General features: G+C 34.4%; 1 protein-coding gene across 2 annotated transcripts; it reads right to left on the reverse strand.

The window, feature by feature from the left end:
- Positions 1-284: 284 nt before the first annotated feature.
- Positions 285-9,914, reverse strand: LOC108472811 (uncharacterized). Of its 2 annotated transcripts, XM_053021511.1 has the most exons (9): positions 7,065-9,914; positions 6,127-6,609; positions 5,022-5,729; positions 3,784-4,617; positions 3,182-3,646; positions 1,977-2,348; positions 1,545-1,863; positions 1,354-1,456; positions 285-1,238 (listed from the first exon to the last, which is right to left on the reverse strand). In XM_053021511.1, exons 1-9 carry the CDS (start codon positions 9,597-9,599, stop codon positions 1,220-1,222), a joined length of 5,838 nt encoding a protein of 1,945 aa, XP_052877471.1. In that variant the 5' UTR covers positions 9,600-9,914; the 3' UTR covers positions 285-1,219. The 2 variants fall into 2 exon arrangements, with proteins under 2 accessions (XP_052877471.1, XP_017629856.1); XM_017774367.2 differs by having other exon boundaries at positions 1,354-1,863.
- Between the last annotated feature and the right edge of the window lie 9,619 nt (positions 9,915-19,533).

Here is a 19,533-nt window from a genome sequence, read left to right on the forward strand (position 1 = left end):
TTAATGGCAACTCCCATTTTTTGTTTTTTAAAATAAGTCTACTTCAAAAAAAGAGGTTTGACAACCACCTCTCTTACCTATCCCAATTCCAACCCCCCTTCTTTTCATACTTCCCCTATGCAGCAGAAAAAACCTTATAATTTAATCTCCAAATAGGTTTAATTCGATTTCTCAAAGCGAATGTTTAATTCTTTCACAATTTGGTAAGCTCCAAACCTTGAAATGATTCTACATTTTAATGTTCAGCTTGATCTCGATCATATGGTCTCATAAAAATAGGTGTATTATTCATAAATGAAAGTGTAAATTTTGCAGCCTTTGCAGTAAACTTGTATGCAAAGTCATTGATGAAAAAGTGCAAGTACTAATCCGTTAAGCCAATATAAAGGTTGCAAAGGTGAGCATTAACCCATTTAAACCAACATAAAATTTTCTAAATTGATGACTACCTTTTCTATGAACAACTGCTGAATGGTGGCATTAAGGTCGCCTTCCCAACGCTCTACATCTTCACCTTTAGTATTCTGTACTCCAAGCAGCATTGGTGTACTTAACTGTTCTTTGTGAAAAATTTCATCTTTGGACACAAGTCTCATGAATACTTCTTCCAAGGAAGGAAATATTACCGATGTGTAATTCTCTGAGCAGAGCCTTGAAAGACTACCAAGTTCTAAAGACTTGAGTTGGGAGAAAACGTGTAGAAAAGCTATGATTTCTTCTAACATTTGGCAATCAGTAACACTCATTCTTGTGAGTTAGACCATGCTTTTAGCTATTGTGAATGTTACTAAATTCCTGAATCCATGGCATTTTGATACTTTCGAGTTGTCGAATGTTTGAATGATACAAAATATGGCACAGAATTCTTTAATTTGCAGCATCCCAAAACTTGTAGAAAACTTCTGCAACTGATGGTTTGTTCTTCTAGAGATGTGTCAACTCAGGAAGATAATACAACCTTAATTCCTTCAAGCAAGCAAGTTTTCCTACAGGTTTGTTTTTATCTCTTATTCCTTTACATGGAAATAATTCATTGAAGGTAGCCCTTTGCCAAAAGAAAGGTATTCAAGATTTGGTAATGACTAAATGAAACAATCCGAGATAGTAACTCATGTTTTGGGACAATATAACTTTCTTAGTTTGGGACAATATTGTTTCGGATCTGGTCCATGTCCAAGCCATACCTTCATATAGCCATTCCGAACCAAAAATAATTCTTCTAAATTGGGGAATGTTTCCTGAGAAATTAAGAAACATGTATATGTTAAATAAAAGCAAATCTTCTAAAGTAAATGATAAAATATGCAAATTTTTAGATTGACCTTTTATTTAATTTCTTTTATGAGATCTTACCTTAGTGACCCAAAATAGGGGTTGTTGAACAGAGAGAACGGGTTGGCTCTCTCCTTGTGTTTCTCTAAAGTTGAGATGCTCCCCAGCGAATGTCTCCACCTTGCTGCATTCACACACCTCCAATTGTTTTAACAATGGCCAATCTGTAGTATGCACCTTGGAGTAGAAACCAATCAATTTGGGTAGCTTACGAAGTATCAGCTGTCTTATTTTAGGAAACACAAACTTGGTGGTTGATTTGAGCTCAATCGATTCATTTGAGTTGAGTTCATGATCGTCAGCAAGTCCAATTATTTCTTTTACCGACTCACATTCCAATATTTGCAGAGTTTCTAGTTTTTCAAGTCTTTCCACCATATCAAATGGTAAAATATTCGAAAGTCTGTCACACTGTTCGACCATAAGGAAGGTTAATTCATGAAATGAACCCATAGTGAGTTTATCGTGCCATATCTTTCTAAACTTTCCCATGCCTACAATTCTCAAATCATTCAAACTAGGAAACGCAACCTGCGGGAATTATTTAAGTCGTTAACGAGGAAAACAAGTTAGAATTCTACATGGATATGAAAAGTAATATCACTACAAAAAAAAAAAAAAAAAAAAAGAGAGAAGAATACCACCTTTTGGTTGAAAAGAGTATTGGTCTCTGAGTTTTCTTGATGGCAGAATGTCCTTAGTTTTGGAAGCCTAATGAGCTCCAGTATTTGTAGCTTAGTGAACACGTAAATCGGTATCCCTTCTCCTGCTGCTAATCCATCTGTAAATATTATTTCTTCCATGTTTTTGGAATCAAGAAGGCTAAGTTGATGGAGCCGCTCAAATTTTTTTACTAAAAGGGATGGGAATAGATATTCCAAATTGTGGCAACCCTTCACAATTAAGATTTGTAAGTTCAGAACATTAGAGGATATAGCCCTGTCTGGTTTATCAGGCCATAATTTTTTGATGTTAGTTGATGAAAGTTCCAAGTACTGCAAGTTGGCACACAAAACCTGCAGACACAATCCTCATTGCATGAATTATTTGGTATTTATCTCGAGATTGAGCATCAAATATCGGATAATCTAGTAAAAGTAAACTAGATATTTTCAAGGGTCGGACTTGTAGACTTTCCTTAAGTTGCGATAATCATGATCTTTAATTGAGGATAAAAAAGTGATTAAGGGATTCTACCAAAAAAAAAAAGAAGTGATTAAGGGATATAGATATTCATCAAATTTTGAGATGAGGCAGTCTATTCTACACGTCTTTAAAAGTTGGATCCTTCAGAGTTTAAAACTGACTGAAGTGCTATTCTATTTGATATCAGGAACCTTTGAGTAGAGTCTGATTTTTCAAATTTTTCATACTCTGGGAGTGTGTTTTCTAGCCTTTGTAGGAAAGATTGGAGTGGAAGGTGAGTGCACAAACTGTATGACATTAAGGCTGTAATTATCCTAGGTGAGCTTGGGCAGATTGAATTGTTACCAAGTGTTGTACTGAGAGTTTGTATAGAGATTTAATTCTCTGATCAAGGCCGAAGACATAGGTTGTTTAACTGAACTGCATAAACAATCTCTAGTCTCCATTCCCGTTTATGCTTTACTACTATTTATTACATTTTTGCATTGTCATACCATACCCTTACAATTTTATTCAAAAAAAAAAGAACATACCCTTACAATATTAGTTATAACATTCAATTAGAACAGTCTTTAACATAAGACATTTTTAGTTTCTATCTGTAGAAATTATGTACTCTAGTTTCTTATTCTATTAATTAACTTAAATTTTCACCCAAATAAATTAAAAAGTTAAAACACTAAACAAAGGAGAAGAGACTAACCTTATGATTGAAAAAGGGTATCTTTTCTCTGCCAACTACCTCTATATCCTCTTGCTCCCTTTTAGATGCCAGTGCATACATCTTTGGGCAATCATCTACTGCAATTTCATGCAAAGACGGACATTGCAGGGTAATGCTTCCCATACAAAAACTTGTCAACCTTGAACATGACTCAAGTCTTATCTTCTTAAGCATGGGTAACAAGAGTGTAACCATTTCAGTTTCCTCTGCTCCTTTTTTGATAATCTGCTCCATTATAGGGCATTGTTTCACTTTTATGTCTTCTAGTTGCGCAAGATCTAAAGCCATGGAAACGCTAAATATGTATGTCATGCTATTACACTTATAAACTTCTAAAACCTTAAGTTTCTTGAAATCTAAACTTCCATGAATGTTCTCCTTCCATATTTCAATTGACTTTGAAAATTCTGAGAGGACTAAATACCCGATAGCTTGGAACCCAGCCTACAAAATCCAACAACGAAACAAGGATTAAAGGAATATACAATAACGAACCCAACCCAAACCATATGAAAGAAAGAATGATATTATGGAATAAGCCAGAATAACCAAAGCTAAGTTAAAGGAATATACAATAATACCTTTATTGAATACATTTGTTGGATAGTGTTATTAAGGTCAATATACCAATGTCCATTATCATTTCCATACTCTACTTTTTGCAATAATGGTGGATTAGTTAAAACTCCCTTACAAAATATCTCCAATTCAGGGCAACCACTCACTATTAATTCCTCTAAACATGGGAATCCAAATGTGTGGTTGCCTGAACAAAAGCTCTTAAGTCGCGGTAGATTCACAAGTTCCAAACTTTTCAACCTGCTGAAAATAATGTCACAAGTTGCTTCATCTCCCTCAGTTGCAACTATTTCTGTCATTGAAATGCAGTCTTTTACCATCAACTTCTTGAGTTGGGCCATAACTTGGACTGCTAAACACGTATCTAAGTATTTCATAGCTTCGCAATTCCACACATCCAATGTGGTGAGATTTTGGAATGATGCCGAGGATGATCCTAAGCTGATCAAATTGTAACAATCGTGAACTTCAATAGTCTCAAGTTTGGGCAGAATGTGGTCCACCTGTACGTATTGCTTCCATAAATAATCTTTTAGATTATTAAGAGCTACCAATTTTAAGTTTCTAATTGTTGACAAAGTCCCAGCATACATCTCCTCATTACCGGTATCTCCTTCAGTACAAAATAGCTCTTTTATTTCATAATAAGAGATGGTAAGGTTTTCAAGAGCGTAGAATCTCTCAAGGAAAGAAATTCGGAAATCAATTGATTTAGCACCGTGGCCATGCACTTGAAAAGCTTTTATTTCATGAAAAAGGCTGCTTGAAAATTGACCATCACTTATCATTGCAATGTAATCACTATCTAATGTCAAATGTTGTAGTTTAGGGATGACCTGAAAACCAATCAGAAAACAATTTAGGAGTCAATATGTTCATCTTCGAATTAAGAATTACTAATGGTCATGAGAAGAAAAGTGCACACAGAAAGAATAGCATCTGCTACATGGATGAAACATCATATATTTTCAGAAAATTCTTAATTAATATCATACTCTCTTCATCAGTAAATTAATTTTTCAAAATAATATTTCAACCAACAATAATAGCAAACTAAGATTGATGGTTTAGAGTTTAATCTAAGATTGTAGATTTTAGAGTTCATGGTTGGATTTATGATTTATGGTTTAGGGTCGGGATTTAGAATTTAAGAGGGTTTCTTTTGTTTGTTCATTAGAGTAAAAAAAATTTACTTTTTAAAACAATTTAATATATAGAGTGGGAGTGAGAGGATTCATACCTTTTCAACCAAGAAAAGCGGTGGATGGATTGGGGAATCAAGTTGTGTACCTAAGATCTTCATTTTCCCACACTCAACTACTTCCAACTTGTTTAACATTGGCCACTTTGCAGTATATTTACCTGGGTAGAAGCATTTCAATTCTGGTAGCCTCCAAAGCATAAGGGCGTATAGTTGATCAAACTTGAAATTGACGGCTATTTCCGAATTTGATCCTTCCTCTAATTTGGAAACAATCTCCTCCACTCCACAATCAGATATTGCAAGATAACCAAGTTGTGGTAGGTCTTTGGCTACTGAGGCTGGAAATACATTCTTCAAACTTCGACAGCCCAAAACAGATATTGCACAGATTTTTTTAAATGAAAAAATTCCTTTGGGATCATTTTTCCAAATATATTTCAACTTTGGTAATCCTCCAATATGCAATTCTCTTAGTTGAGCGGTTGCAAGCAAAGCGGTTTCTTTTTCATCATGCATGATTTCAAATACTTGCTGTAAGGAACCACAAGTGTTTACAGTTAGACGGTGCAGCCTTTGAAATGTTGTCAGCATATTAGATGGGAAAATGGTTAACAACTTATCACATCCTTCAACTCTCAATTGTTGTAGTTTGGGGAATGAATTTGGTGGAAGTGGGTTCCGCCATATCATCTTCATCTTTCTCAAGTAGCAAATACTCATTTCCTCCAAACTGGGAAATGCAACCTGCACTCATGCCAATATAATGAAATTAGAGGCTAGCTGTTTGTTTCATTTATTGTGCGGGTTTGTGGAAAATAAATAAAATTTTCATTCTAACGCATAAAAACAAATTATTCCAGATTGAAATGAGAGAGATTCTTGTTAGTCTAAAAATATGCATTTTTCAAAAATTTCATTTTCAACTGTACCAAGAAATGATTAAAAAGAAATTCAATTTTTCTTTTAATTTTTTCATCTTTATTATCAACCACACTATAGGAAAGAAAAATAAATGTTTTCTATCTTTCTCTTCTTTTACTCCTTAAAATATCCATCCTTTCAATTTTCTTTCCACTATACCATTAAAGCCAAAGCCAACAAGGAGAAAATGAGTAAACCTAAAAATTAAGAATTAACCCACCTTATTGTCAAACAGATCACCTTGACTAGAGATTCGTCGGTTCCCTTCCCTTGTATATCTACAAATGAAACCGTCCAATTTTGGACAGTTGTATATCGCCATTGACTTCATGAATGGAAATTCAATAACTTTATTTTGGGAGTTGGAACAAAATCCACTCAAACGCTGAAGATCCTTTAGCTCTAAGGACTTTAACTGAGGAAATAATGATAAAGCCATGGTAGCCTGAGTTTCTTCTTCTATATCCTCCAAAAAAATTATCTCTCTCAAGCAGTTGCACGCAGTTATCTCAAAGTATTTGAGATGAACTAGATATTTAGCCATAGAAAATGATAATAGGTATTTTATGTTTCCACAACCCTCGATTTTCAATGTGGTTAACTTCTCATGAGTACAAAAAGATACATTTGACAACTGATTGTGCCATACCCTTGTAACATTAAGCGATGACAAGTGCAATTTCTCCAAGGAAGGGAACGATATCTACAACCATACACATAGTTAAGTCTAAATTCAAATAAATATTGTAAAAAAATGTGTATATATATATAGTTAAAGGAATATTTACTTTATAATTCTATTTTGCAATTACCAAATTCAATAAAAATTACCCGTTTGGAATTTTAATGTATCCGGAATGATTTTTAATGGTGACATGCTTCCAATTGCAAAACATGTCATAATTTTTTCTAAAAAACTAAATTTTTTTAAAAAAACATACTTATTGAATACACAATACAGACAAGTTAATAACTCAAAAAACCAAAAATAAAGTTTGCCAACCAATAAAAAGTGTCATATAGTAGATAAATTCTAGTAAAAATAAAATATGTTGAGAGTATTGGGGACTGAAGAACCCATTATATGATCAGAAAAAGGAAAAAAAAAAAACAATCTCACATAACTAAACAACTAGAAAGATATAAAGTTATATATACCTTTTCTCCGAAAAGTGGCAATTCAAGTTGAGGCAATGAGGTAGCATCGATTTTGTCTTGAGAGCAAAAGCTAACGAGTTGAGGAAGACCCTGCAATGTCAAGGACTGCAATCGAGGAAATTCAATTTTATCATTAATGATCGATTCAATATCCAAACCATTTCGGATATGCAGATTCTGCAAATGTGATGGTCTTTCCTCATCTGTTAACTCCTTCAGTGCAATCTTCACACCTTTCAGTTCTTCCAATTCTAAATCTTGAGTTCTCTTTACCAACTTCTTAATTCCATGATCCAAATCATCAATTCTTGTGTTTAATCTGAGTTTTAAGATTCTTGAATATTGGTAGTTGCCAAACCGCTCCCATTCCTTTCCTATGCAAATCCTGTATCTTTCCAACTTTTGCAACTTTTGAAAGAAGTCCTCTGGAGCAGCCATGGCGTCCGGAATTTGAACTTCTAAAGTGGACAAATGAGACAGTGTGTTCAGTTCAGCAAGACTAGCATTGGGTTTTCCCCATTGAATAGAAGCGCCACCCATATATAATTCTTCTAATTTTGACAAACGTGGCAAGACGTCAGCTGATATTTTTTCGAGTTTAGTACAGCCACTTACATCTAACAACTTTAGCTTCAACAATTGCCCAATTTCCTTGGGTACAATTTTGATATCAGATTGCAAAAGGCTAAGCACATTTAAGTTCTTGAGCGCTCCAATAATGGTTAGGTTATCTCCCAGATTGCAGTGATCTAGGCACAGTGTACTGAGGCTAGTTAGGAGACAAATTGATGAAGGTAAAGAAGAAAAATGCACGCCAGTCAAATCTAAGACTTTAAGATCTTTTGCTTCCTTGAAGAAGTTATCTGGCAACGTCAAGGAGAGATCCTTGTTAAACAAAAGGAAAAGAAAAAGCTGCGGACAATTCAACTGGTCAGGAAGCTTGTTGATATTAGGATGCTGCAAAATAATCTTGTTGCACTCTTTCATTGACTCTCCATTTCGCCAATCTGTTACAACATCCTCTTCCTCATCCTCATCCTCGTCCTCATCCGTTAAAGCAAGCACTTGATTGTCCTTTGAAGCGATTGATTTAGCCACAATATAAGTAAGATCATGCACATCAAAGTACTCCTCATTGGTACTTTTACTATCAAGCAACAAACAAGATTCTTTGAGGGTACTCATCATTTTTAACAGCCTATCTCGTGCTGCTTTCATGGTGTTGACTCCTTTAATTAGACCAAAACCACAAGCATATCTCAACAAGTCTTCAATCCTAGTGTCACGACGCAGTAAACTGCAAAGCAGGAAAATCTGCTTGAGGTCTTCACTCGATAAATGATTGATACTCAACTCAATAGCCGAATGTACCTCAGCAGATATCTCACTCGAGCTTTTTTTTAAGTAAGGCCTCTGTAGTTGTTGTAAAGCATCCCTCCAAACAAATAAACTTCTATTTCGCAACGCCCTTGCAACTGTTGCAAGGGCAAGCGGTAATCTTGCACATTTCTTGGCTACCTCAATTGCTGTAGATCGCAGCTCCTCATCACTTTCAACACTGTCCCCGGCCATCTTCTTAAAGAACTCCCAAGCTTCTTCGTCATCTAAATCACCAATTGCAAAGGTCTTTGTAGCATCCATCCCATTGCTTAGAACATTTTGATATCTTGAGGTCAACAGTATTTTGCATCCTTTGTGTTGACTTCCAAATGGAATTCCGACTTCCGCTAGATCCAGTTTCTTCCAAAGATCATCCAAAATAATAAGAACATTTTTCTTCTTCCTTAACCTTTCACACAATCTACGGGCTCTTACAACCGGACTGTTTTCTTCAAGCTTCAAACCCAATGAGTACGCCATTTGGTCTTGGACTTCCTTAATGTCAGGAATTCGAGATACAATTGCCCTAACTACTGAATCGAATAACTTGACCTCATGGAGTTGTCTCTCAACTTCGTTGACCAGCGATGTTTTGCTCACACCAGCCATCCCGTACACTCCAATCATGCTTGTTGTTGCATCTTTCAGTGACTCCACGATATCATTGAAAACCTTCTCTCTTGATTTAAAGGCCTCAAAGTCTGTATGGACTACGGGTTCAGGAACATCAAGGTATCCCACGCGCCCAAACTGGCAATCTTTGATAAGCTCATCAAAAGTAGCAGCAGCTTCTTCTGCTTTCCTGCTAAGCTGGTAGCGAGACTTGATATTGGGACACAAGCCAAGGAAGCACTTGGTCTTTGCTTTGACTTCAAGATCCTTCACTTTCTTCTCCTTTTCAGTGACAACCTTCTCCACTCTGTGGCGCCAATCCAGGACATCGGCTTTAATCTTCTCCCCGTTCCTTTCTGCAACATCAACATCTTGCTGCACACTAGTTCTTTTTGCAATCAACGTCCTGTGTTTCTGCTCGAACTTGTCCACAATTTTCTGGTAGAAGATTACATATCTAATATGATGTTTAACTTGGTGGAAAATACCTTTGGCAGCTTCGGAAGAGACATTGGCAGCAGCACCAGTACCAATTGCTTCCATTTTTATTTTATTTATTTATTTATTTTTTTGCTTTGGGGATACAGATGACTGTCAGAGAGGTAAAAAAAGAGGCAAGAAAGAAAATACTAAAAGGAAAGAAGCAAGCAAGAAGAAATCAGAAATGATGTGAAGAAGCCCTTAGCAGATATGAAATAGAAATTCAGAAAGACGTGGAATTGGATATGGATTGTTGCCTTCGACTCTGTTGGACTTTAGATTCGAAATCAAAGAACCAGCAAAAGAAAGCAGAGAACGGATGCGGACGGTTGCGGGTATTTTCAGTGGAAATTAAGCGCATACGGTTTGACTAACTGATCATTTGGGCCGAGCCGATTTAGGAAATTTTTTAAGTAGGATCGGTTGGGTTTGAAAAATAGATTTAAAATTTTATTAAATTTAATTTAAATTAAAAATATTAAATTTAATTTAGTTTGTTTATATTATTTTTTATATTATTTTATATAAAAAATAAATTTTAAAAATATAATATTTTGAAAATATTAAAATAAATAACTTTTAATAAATTAAAAATATATTAAAAAATGTTGTATTTGATTAGAACCCTTCACAAAAGACTTTTATTTCCCCACCTTTGCGGTTTTAATTCCCAAGCCACTGTTGTTACCTAATTCAGTTGTGGCAGCAATGGTACGAATGGGAGAAACAACAAGACCAAGTGCATGGTGTATTCCACTTCGTTTCAGAGAAATAAAACCAAGTTTGGATGTGGGGTTGTAATGTTAAGCCAAGAAAAAGGTGAACCTATTGATCCTATTCCAGTTTGTTTAATAGATATGCTTGTGTTTATTCCATTTTTATTTATGCTTTAATAAAAGATTTTGATGGAAATTGGCATACTTGGCTAGAAAATGTAAGTGACTTAAGATGAATTGAGATAAGTGTTTGGTGTTATATTTATTGATTGAAACTAGAAGAATGAAAAAAGATTTTAAAATGTATTATTAAATGTATGTGATTCATGTTCAAATTCAATAGACCGAATTCAGAAATTGATATGTGACAGTCACAATTTATGTGTATGCAAATATGATAATTGATACCCATGTGTACTTAGTAAAAAGCTAGGATACAATAGCATGTCATTAGGGTCATATGTGCCCTTGTGTACGAGTTAGTTGACGATGTGGAGATTATAATATGTTATTCTAGAATCAAGCATTTGTTGAGGATCATCAATTATTCACTGTCTCTATGAAGACCTTGGTGTGGTAGAGGGGTGTATTTAAATATGCAGCTTTACACTTCGATACTTTGATGTGGTATAGTTCACCCGCGTGTCCAAGTCCATTTTACTAGGGTTTTATTGGACAAAATGTTAAAATTGAGTCTTGAAATTAAGAAATGAAAACGAACTAAATTTGATAAGTTATTATGGTATATGGTTAAATTTTTTTTATGGTAAGAACTAGTAGTTTGATGATAGTATATGAAATTGTATATGAAATTATATGGATTTGGGTATTGGAAAGGTGGAAAAGGCAGCTGGAAAAAAATCCTATTAATGAAGGCGGGCCAAACATATCCGGGCTAAGTAATGTGGAAAGTTTTAAGAAAATTCTAGTGGTGTTAAAGGCATTAGTTTGACTACTGTTACACAACAGAAATGCGAAAGTATGGCCCACTTTGGGGATTCTAATTTCAGCTTGAGGGGTCGGCTACCGGGGGTTTTATTAATAATCTTTGATGATATGCCTAAAAAGGAAATGGTCATTAGCCCGAGTGTTTTGGATCCAGGAAAGCACACTACTGTCATTTTCAAGGAAAATGGCGATATCAATATTATTAATAATTCAAGTAATGCCTCTATTGTCGAAGGAAAACATATTAAACAGGGCTCTAAAGGACATGGTACTGGCAATAAATCTAAAAATGGCCGGAATGGGGGGAAGCTCAATAGAGTTATTCGAAAGCGTGGTGATCGTTTCAAGGTTGCCGGTTTATCTCGAGTGCCCCTATCTGATACGATAAATTCAATGGTGGATTTAATTAATTGTCAAATTGAACAAGATTTGAGTAAGGCACCTTCCAGTATCGATAACTTACCAGTCAAGGAGTTAGGTTCACTAGAGTAGTAAAAGGTTAGTTTTCATACCCTTATTTATAATTTGAATTTTACTATTTTTACTTAGAATTGCCAGGGTTGTGCCAGTGTTAAGTTTTCCTAGATTTTTCGGGAATACAATTCAGAATATAAGCCTGATATGATGGGGTTGTTTGAAACACGAGTCAGCGGTGTCAAAGCAGACAAAATCATTGCAAAATTGGGGTTTCAATATTCAAGGATTTTTACCATAATAATATAAAATAAAAATAAAAGACGAAAATAGGTTGGGACAAAGATAAATTATGAAAATGGTATAAATGAAGTGATGGAGGGTGGTGCATAGGCGGCACTGTCCTCAAATTCTCACCAATACAATTTAAAAAAATAATAATAATAAATGGGTTGAGGGCATGTCAGAGGCGGCACCAGTGGAGGGCATGCCAGAGGCTGCACCAGTTGTGTCTATCTGATAGGTGGCACCCTCCTGTATATTTCCACACCCAACTCTCCCCATCCGGCTCGTATCAGATTGAAAAAAAAAATTACGGAACAAGAGAGGGAGAAGAGAAGAAAAGAAAGAAAGAAAAGAAAAGGTAATTTTTTATTGTTATTTTCAAATATAATAGATTATGATAAGAAAAAAATTTGTTAGTATTATATAGTTTGTTTAGTGTTATTTTTATATTTTATTTTAAAGTTATTTTGTTTATTGTGATTTGTTAGTAAGTTTTGTGTTTAAATTATTGAGAATGTTATCTTGTAAAAATTTTAATATATTTGATATAGTTAGAAATCACAATAAATTTGATATTGTTAGAAATGGACTATTATCATTCATTAAATTTTTTAAGTAAGTATTTTTATGCAATTTGAAATTTTTTGAGATTTTTTTGCTAATTTTTTAACAGATTGAGTATTAAATATAGATAATCAGTTTTTCGTATGCGTTTATTTTGATGGAATCATCTTGACAACAACCGTTGGATGTATATTTGAATGTCGGCAACAAATAGCAATGAGATTTAATAAAAATGTCGTGTTGGATTATATGAAAGGAAGGATTAAGGCAAAAATTGTTAGACATTGTGGGAGAAGAGTCTCGAAACGTTTCTACAAGTTTCTAGTTTCGACAGATCCTATCAAATTCACCGAAATGGAACTTGCATACGACAAAGACGTGGAGACAATGATCGCTCTTTACTGTGGGAATCGGAGTGACAAAAATGCACCGATTCACTTATTTGCTGAGTTAGCCGGTATGGAGCAAAATGAAGATCTCACTGCATACGGTGAAGAACATGGAGCTCAAGAACCGTGCATGGTGGCTCCAATATCGTACATTGATAGTGAATCGACTATACGCGAGATCGATATCGATCTTAATGTTACCCCCGATATTGATGTGGTTGGTGATGGTGGATACAATAGTAGTAATCCTTGTGAACAAGAGGTCGATAGTGATAGTGATCCCGATGTGGATGAGGTCCCCGATGATATTGACAACGACGGCATGAATGACGGTGGAAACCTTAACGCGTCTTCAGTCAGGAACCAGATGCAACGATACACAATAATCCTAGGCCACATGTCACTTATAGACCCCAACGCGGCGCACGTAGCCAAGTTCCCAGAGTACCCGGAAATAGTATTTGCTCACCGGCTGGCCATAAATTCTGATCCTGAAGAGTTGTTCGTAGGCCAGAGATTCGAAAGTAAGGAAGAGTGCGTATTTTCTATTAAGCGGTATATTATGAATATATCAGTGGACTACAAAGTCGCAGTGTCTAAACCGACATTATATATTGGGGAGTGTTGGAAGTCGGCGGAAGGCTGCAATTGGTGGGTACGAGCTGTATTTATTCAAAATTCGCAGATGTAGGAGATACGAAAATTTGTTGAGCCTCACACATATACATCAACACGTATGAAAGAAAATCATCGAAAACTTGATTCCGAAACTATTGTACGTGTATCATGCCAATGGTGAAGGACATGTCGACTATTAAAGTTGCGGTATTGATTGCCAAAATGCAAGCACGATTCCAAGATCGAGTATCATACCTAAAGGCATGGATAGCTAAACAGATGGTAATAGAGCAATTGTACGGGGATTTCAATGCGTTGTATAATAAGCTACAGGGATGGATAACCGCTATGCGAGAGTACGTACCGGAGACTGTCATTAAGTTACAGATATGACCTTATTACGGCATGGATGACCAACTACAACCGGGGAAAAGAATTTTCTATCGGATGTTCTGGATGTTTGATCCATATGTGCGCGCATTTTCCTACTGCAAGCCGTTTGTGCAAGTAGATGGGACCTGGCTATATGGAAAATATACATAGGTCCTACTTCTTGCGGTTGCTCAAGACGACAACAGGAACATGCTCGCGATAGCATTTGCCATCGTAAATAAGAAGAACATGGAATCGTAAGAATTCTTTCTTACCAACTTGCGGAGGTATGTTACTAGCAACGATAATATTTGCATCATCTCCGATAGAGGGAAAGGATTAATTGCCGCAATTAGGCGCTCTGGTGTGCCATGGAGATCCATTTACTGCATCCGACACATTGCGGCTAACTTCTATCGAGATTATAGAAATGCAGACTGGAAGAGACAAGTTGCGAAAATAGGTAAATAATTACCTTATCTTTTCAATATAAGTTTTAATGGTTTAGTGCAATGTAATATAGTAACTTATCTTTTCTTAATACATACAGCGTATGAGCTAAAGCCACACATTTTCCACTAAAGAATGATGCGACTTGAGAGTGACATGGAGGGCCAAAAGAACATATCTTTCCGACAGTGGTTGTGTACTATAGAGTCGTACCAATGGACTCAAAGTTTTGACAAGGCCTTTCGTTATGGTCAAATGACCACAAACCTGGTGGAGGGGATCAACGCTGTGTTGTTAAAAACACGACATCTTCTAATTTCATATGTCTTCTCAATTACATTCTATAGGTTGGCTACCTTGATGCCAAGAATGAGTCAGCAACAAGTCAACCAGATAAAGGCGGGACACGTGTTTGTCGAAAATGTCAGGGATGCAATAGTTGCAAACCGTCAGATGGCGAGGTCGATGAATGTAGAAATACATTTACGACTTCTTGAAACATTTCAAGTTATAGAGACCATTGGTCGTCGACCCAGCATACCACCTAGGTCCTATGGAGTTGATCTCTGAAACAGACGATGCGATTGTAGGAGGTTCCAAACACTTCATTATCCATGTGCGCATGTCGTGTCAGCGTGTGTTATAGTCTCGCTCAATGTTGAACAATTTGTTGATGATGTGTACACACTCGAGCATACGTTGCGTGTCTGGGAGAATGAGTTCCCCTTCCTACCTAACCTATCTACGTAGGAGGTGCGTCTGACGACTTTCGAGCTTGTCCCAGATAAAGAGTTGCGTAGGAATCCGAAAAGTCATCTGCAATCATCCAGAATCTGTAATGAAATGGACATTAGGGAGAAATCATACACTAAGCGTTATGGATTATGCGGATTAGCTGGCCATAATCGAAGTAAATGCCTGCAGCAAAACTACCATGTTGGACAATCGTCACAATCGGGAAAGAATTGAGCTTATATAATTTATATAAAAAAATTATATTACAAAGTTTGTTCCAATTTTTAATGTTGTAATGTATTTTATTTTTATAAAAAAAATTCTATTACAAAGTTTGTGTAACACCACTAACCTGTATTCTCATATTTATATTCCAACTTTTGTTTGCCTCAGGTTATATTTTTAGTATATCTGTTAATACATACTTTACCTGGTTAAATTATGCATTTGAGTGAAAATTGTATTATTTGTAAAGTTCTTTCTCTCCTTTTTACAATGCCAATTGAGTGAAAATAATTGTTAACTATGAGACAAAAGATTCTGATTTTTCTAGCATGAAATTGCTCATATTATTTTCACTCAAATGCATAATTTAGCCGGATAAAGTATGTATTAACAGATATACTTAAAATCTAGTTGGACTGTCACGTAGGATTACCGTTAGGGAGATAACGTAGTGATCACTTCGTAACAAAATAATAACATAAGTGACTAAAACGTAACATTTCAAACATAAGTGACTAAAATGTAACCTGAGGCAAACAAAAGTAATTATTTTTGTAGTTTACCCTATATTTAATTTTAACCAAATTACTCTTTTACCCTTAATTCACATTATTTTCTTGTCTATTTCTATACCCATACCATCTAACCCAACCTTTTAAATACTTCATTAATTATTATTTAAGCTATTTACTCATTTTAGTAAGTTTTGCAACTTTTATAATTTAGTCGTTTTCAATTAATTAACCATCAAAACGTTAAAATTTCCTAACAAAACTTTAATATTAACTCAATAACACTCCATAAATATTTCTAAATATATATACAAAGATTGTCTTTTTCTTGATTTATATTTTTGTAGAATAAACAAGTACAAACTTTGTAATATCAAAATCGCAAGAAACCCCTAAAACTGATGGTTTGATGGTGTGTTCCTAAGGGTATATTTCTGCGGGGGTCGACGTTCACGTTGTGGGTGGTTGCGGCGATCACCCTCCTCTTCAGTCACAGGTGGGGGTGTGCAAAACATGGAAGAAAAATCATATGCCCCGAACGTCATCGATGAACTTGAGCTGGGAGGAGTACCATACTGCGGTGGATACGACTCAGGAGGAATGGATTACTGCGGTGGATACGAGCCGGGAGGACTACTGTATTGCGGTGGATACGATCCTAGAGGAATGTTATACAGCAGTAGATACGGGCCCGGAGGAATACTGTACTGTGGTGGATACGACTCAAAGATATCAAACCCGGAATGATATCCGTATTCTGACGAGCCCGGGAAAGTCATTGACCGGCAAATCTGGATGATAAGAACTATCATCCAAATGTGCATGTAATCGCTTAGACTCGGGCTGTGGCTTAGGCTCAGGCTCGTAATCTGGCTCTGGCTCTAGCTCTGGCTCGACCTCTATATCTGCCATTGGCTCGTATGCCCCAAGTCGATGCATGTGTGAGGGGACTACAGTCGACTGCCCACCAAATAAATATAACTTTTTCGTACTAGAGTACCATTGTATGTACTCTAACAATGGTTGTAAATCGGAAAAAAACATCCATTTGAAGTCTCTGCGCCATCCGATTATCCTACACTGCAATAAATTTTCAATGCACAACCCTCCAATTATTTCCATGTTTTCCTCTCTTGTTGATCAAGTGAACATCCCCCACCTATATTGGCGGATTTGAGATATATTGGATGCAACCAAATTTTCGGAGTACTCGATCCCCATTATACCACTCAACTATTTGGAAATTGATAATTGGTGCATTAATGCACCACAAGTGAGAATGAATGTGGGCAGATGAGGGTACAACAACCGTAATTTCTGGTCTCCGATACAGCATCCAGATAAACAGCACGATTAATAACATGGTTGAAATTTAACACGATTTGAGTAAGATATACAAATTAATTACATGTCACAAATATTGGTGTCGTAACCATTTTTTTGAAAACGGGAATCGACTTGGTTTGAAAGCGAAGATTAAAACAGGAGTCACCACCGATCTTTATTAGGTGTGATCAGATCACCTTTGTTTTAATAAATCAATTTTAGTTTACTAAAACAGTGTCTTTGGTCTACGAAACTTGAGAGAATGAGTTCGGGAGTCGATTACGTGCGAGGAAGGATTAGCACCCTCGACATGCCCAAAAATTGGTACCGAATTGATTAGTTAGTGTCTTAATGTCGAAAATTGAAAATCGGGAAGGGATTTGAAATACGATCTTTTCTATTAATATTGATTTTAAAATTCTTGAATTAGCTTAAATCGATTGTTTAAAGATTTCCTTATCTCGAGATATCAGAGCATCACATCCCGTAAGTTAGGACACAATACCATGAATTCCCGAGCACAAGGTCGTCTTTTAATTTAAATGAGAATTTCATGTGTTTTAAAACTCAAAAAGGATATTTAGCTATTTAGAAACAACGAGAAAATCGAAACCCCGTAAGTTAGGGCACAATTCCTCGATATTTCGAAATGCATAACATTGCCTTATTTGGAAAATTTCATCTTTGAATAGTAACGAATACAATATTTAAACGACGTGTATTATTTATTTAGGTTAAAATAAAGCGATTTGTTGGATAAATGTATTGGGGTCTAATTTGAGGTAATGATATGAAATGAAGTATAGTGCGACATGGAACAATAATTCATGCATAAAATATTTCACAAGCGCATGGCAATAATATGAACACGAGTAAGCAGATTAACATACACGCAATAGCAATAGTTTCACAACATACATTATTTAACATTAAGCTTAATAAACATAGAAATGAAGTAATAGTATAAAGCAACTTAAATCAAATAATAAGATAATCTTAAATATAAAATATATATGTAAAGGGTTTGAAATAAATACTTGTAAAAGCAACTTAAAGTGAATGATAAAGCATAATTTAAAATCATTAATGAAAAGTCTAAAATAAATGATACGTAAAAAGAAATTTACAACAAATGATATCGTAGTATACAAAAAAACAACTTCATATAAATATATATTTAAAAAAATAATGTGTAAAGAGTTTAAGATAAAAACATATGAAAATTTGAAAATAAGTAATCCATACAAAAGAAAGTTTAAGAATGAACATTCAAAATAATAAGCTATTCAAAATAATATATAAAAAGGGTTTAAAATAAATAAATAAAAAGCAAATGTAAAGTGATTAACATATATATAATAATTCAAAATGACTTATGTAAAAAGGGTTTAAAATGAATGATATGTAAGGTAATTTAAGACAAATAATGAAAATAAGTTTAAAATGAATATTATGTAGTGAGAAATTTAAAATAAGTAATATACAAAACACCTTAAAAATAAATGGTATATAAAAATTGATAATACATATAAAAATTTGAAATTGATAATATATAAAAAATTAAAGTAAATAATAAAACAATTTAAAATGAATAATACATAAAACAAGTTTAAAATAAATAATGTATAAAGTATTTTAAAATCTATAATGCACAAAGCAAATTAAAAAAAGACATATATGAATAATTTTAAAATAAATAATATATAAGTTAATTTAAAAATAATAAATAAGAAGTTTAAAATATATAATACGTAAAAGAATTAAAATAGACAATATAATTATATTTTATAATAGTAACAGTTCAAGGGTAATATAAAGAGAGTTATTTGAAATACATAATATATAATAACTTAAAAATATAAAATAATTTGAAATAAATATATAACAAAACAATTTTTAAAAGAATTATAAATACATAAAAAACTTGAAATAAACTATATGTATACATATATATAATATAAAGAATATAAAATAAATGATTCATATAAAATAGATTAAGATAACATATGCACATAAAGCAAGTTAGAATAAATAATAAGAATTTAAACAAATAACACATTAAAATAAGTTAGAATAGATGTAAAATAAATAACATAAAAAATATTTTGAAATAGCATATAAATGAAATGTTTTTAAAAAAAATTAATAAATGGATTAAATAGATTTAGGACATGGTTGAAAACAAGTTAAAATTTGGGGTATAAAATTATAAATACTGAAAAGTTAATCAGGGACCTAATCAAAAACCAAACGAAATCTGAAGGTTAGAATTAAAAAATAAAAGAAAACAGGAAATAGGGCTCGATTGCTTGGAATTGCGAGAGAGGAGGACTAAATGCACAAATTTCCCTTTTAGGGAAAGTGCACAAACCCCACCATACCAAACAGTGCCGTTTCAACACCATTATTTAAAACAAAGTTTTTTTTTTTTGTGTTTCATTTT

Source organism: Gossypium arboreum, chromosome 11, assembly GCF_025698485.1.
Source record: "Gossypium arboreum isolate Shixiya-1 chromosome 11, ASM2569848v2, whole genome shotgun sequence".
In the NCBI taxonomy this organism is placed as follows: Eukaryota; Viridiplantae; Streptophyta; class Magnoliopsida; order Malvales; family Malvaceae; genus Gossypium; species Gossypium arboreum.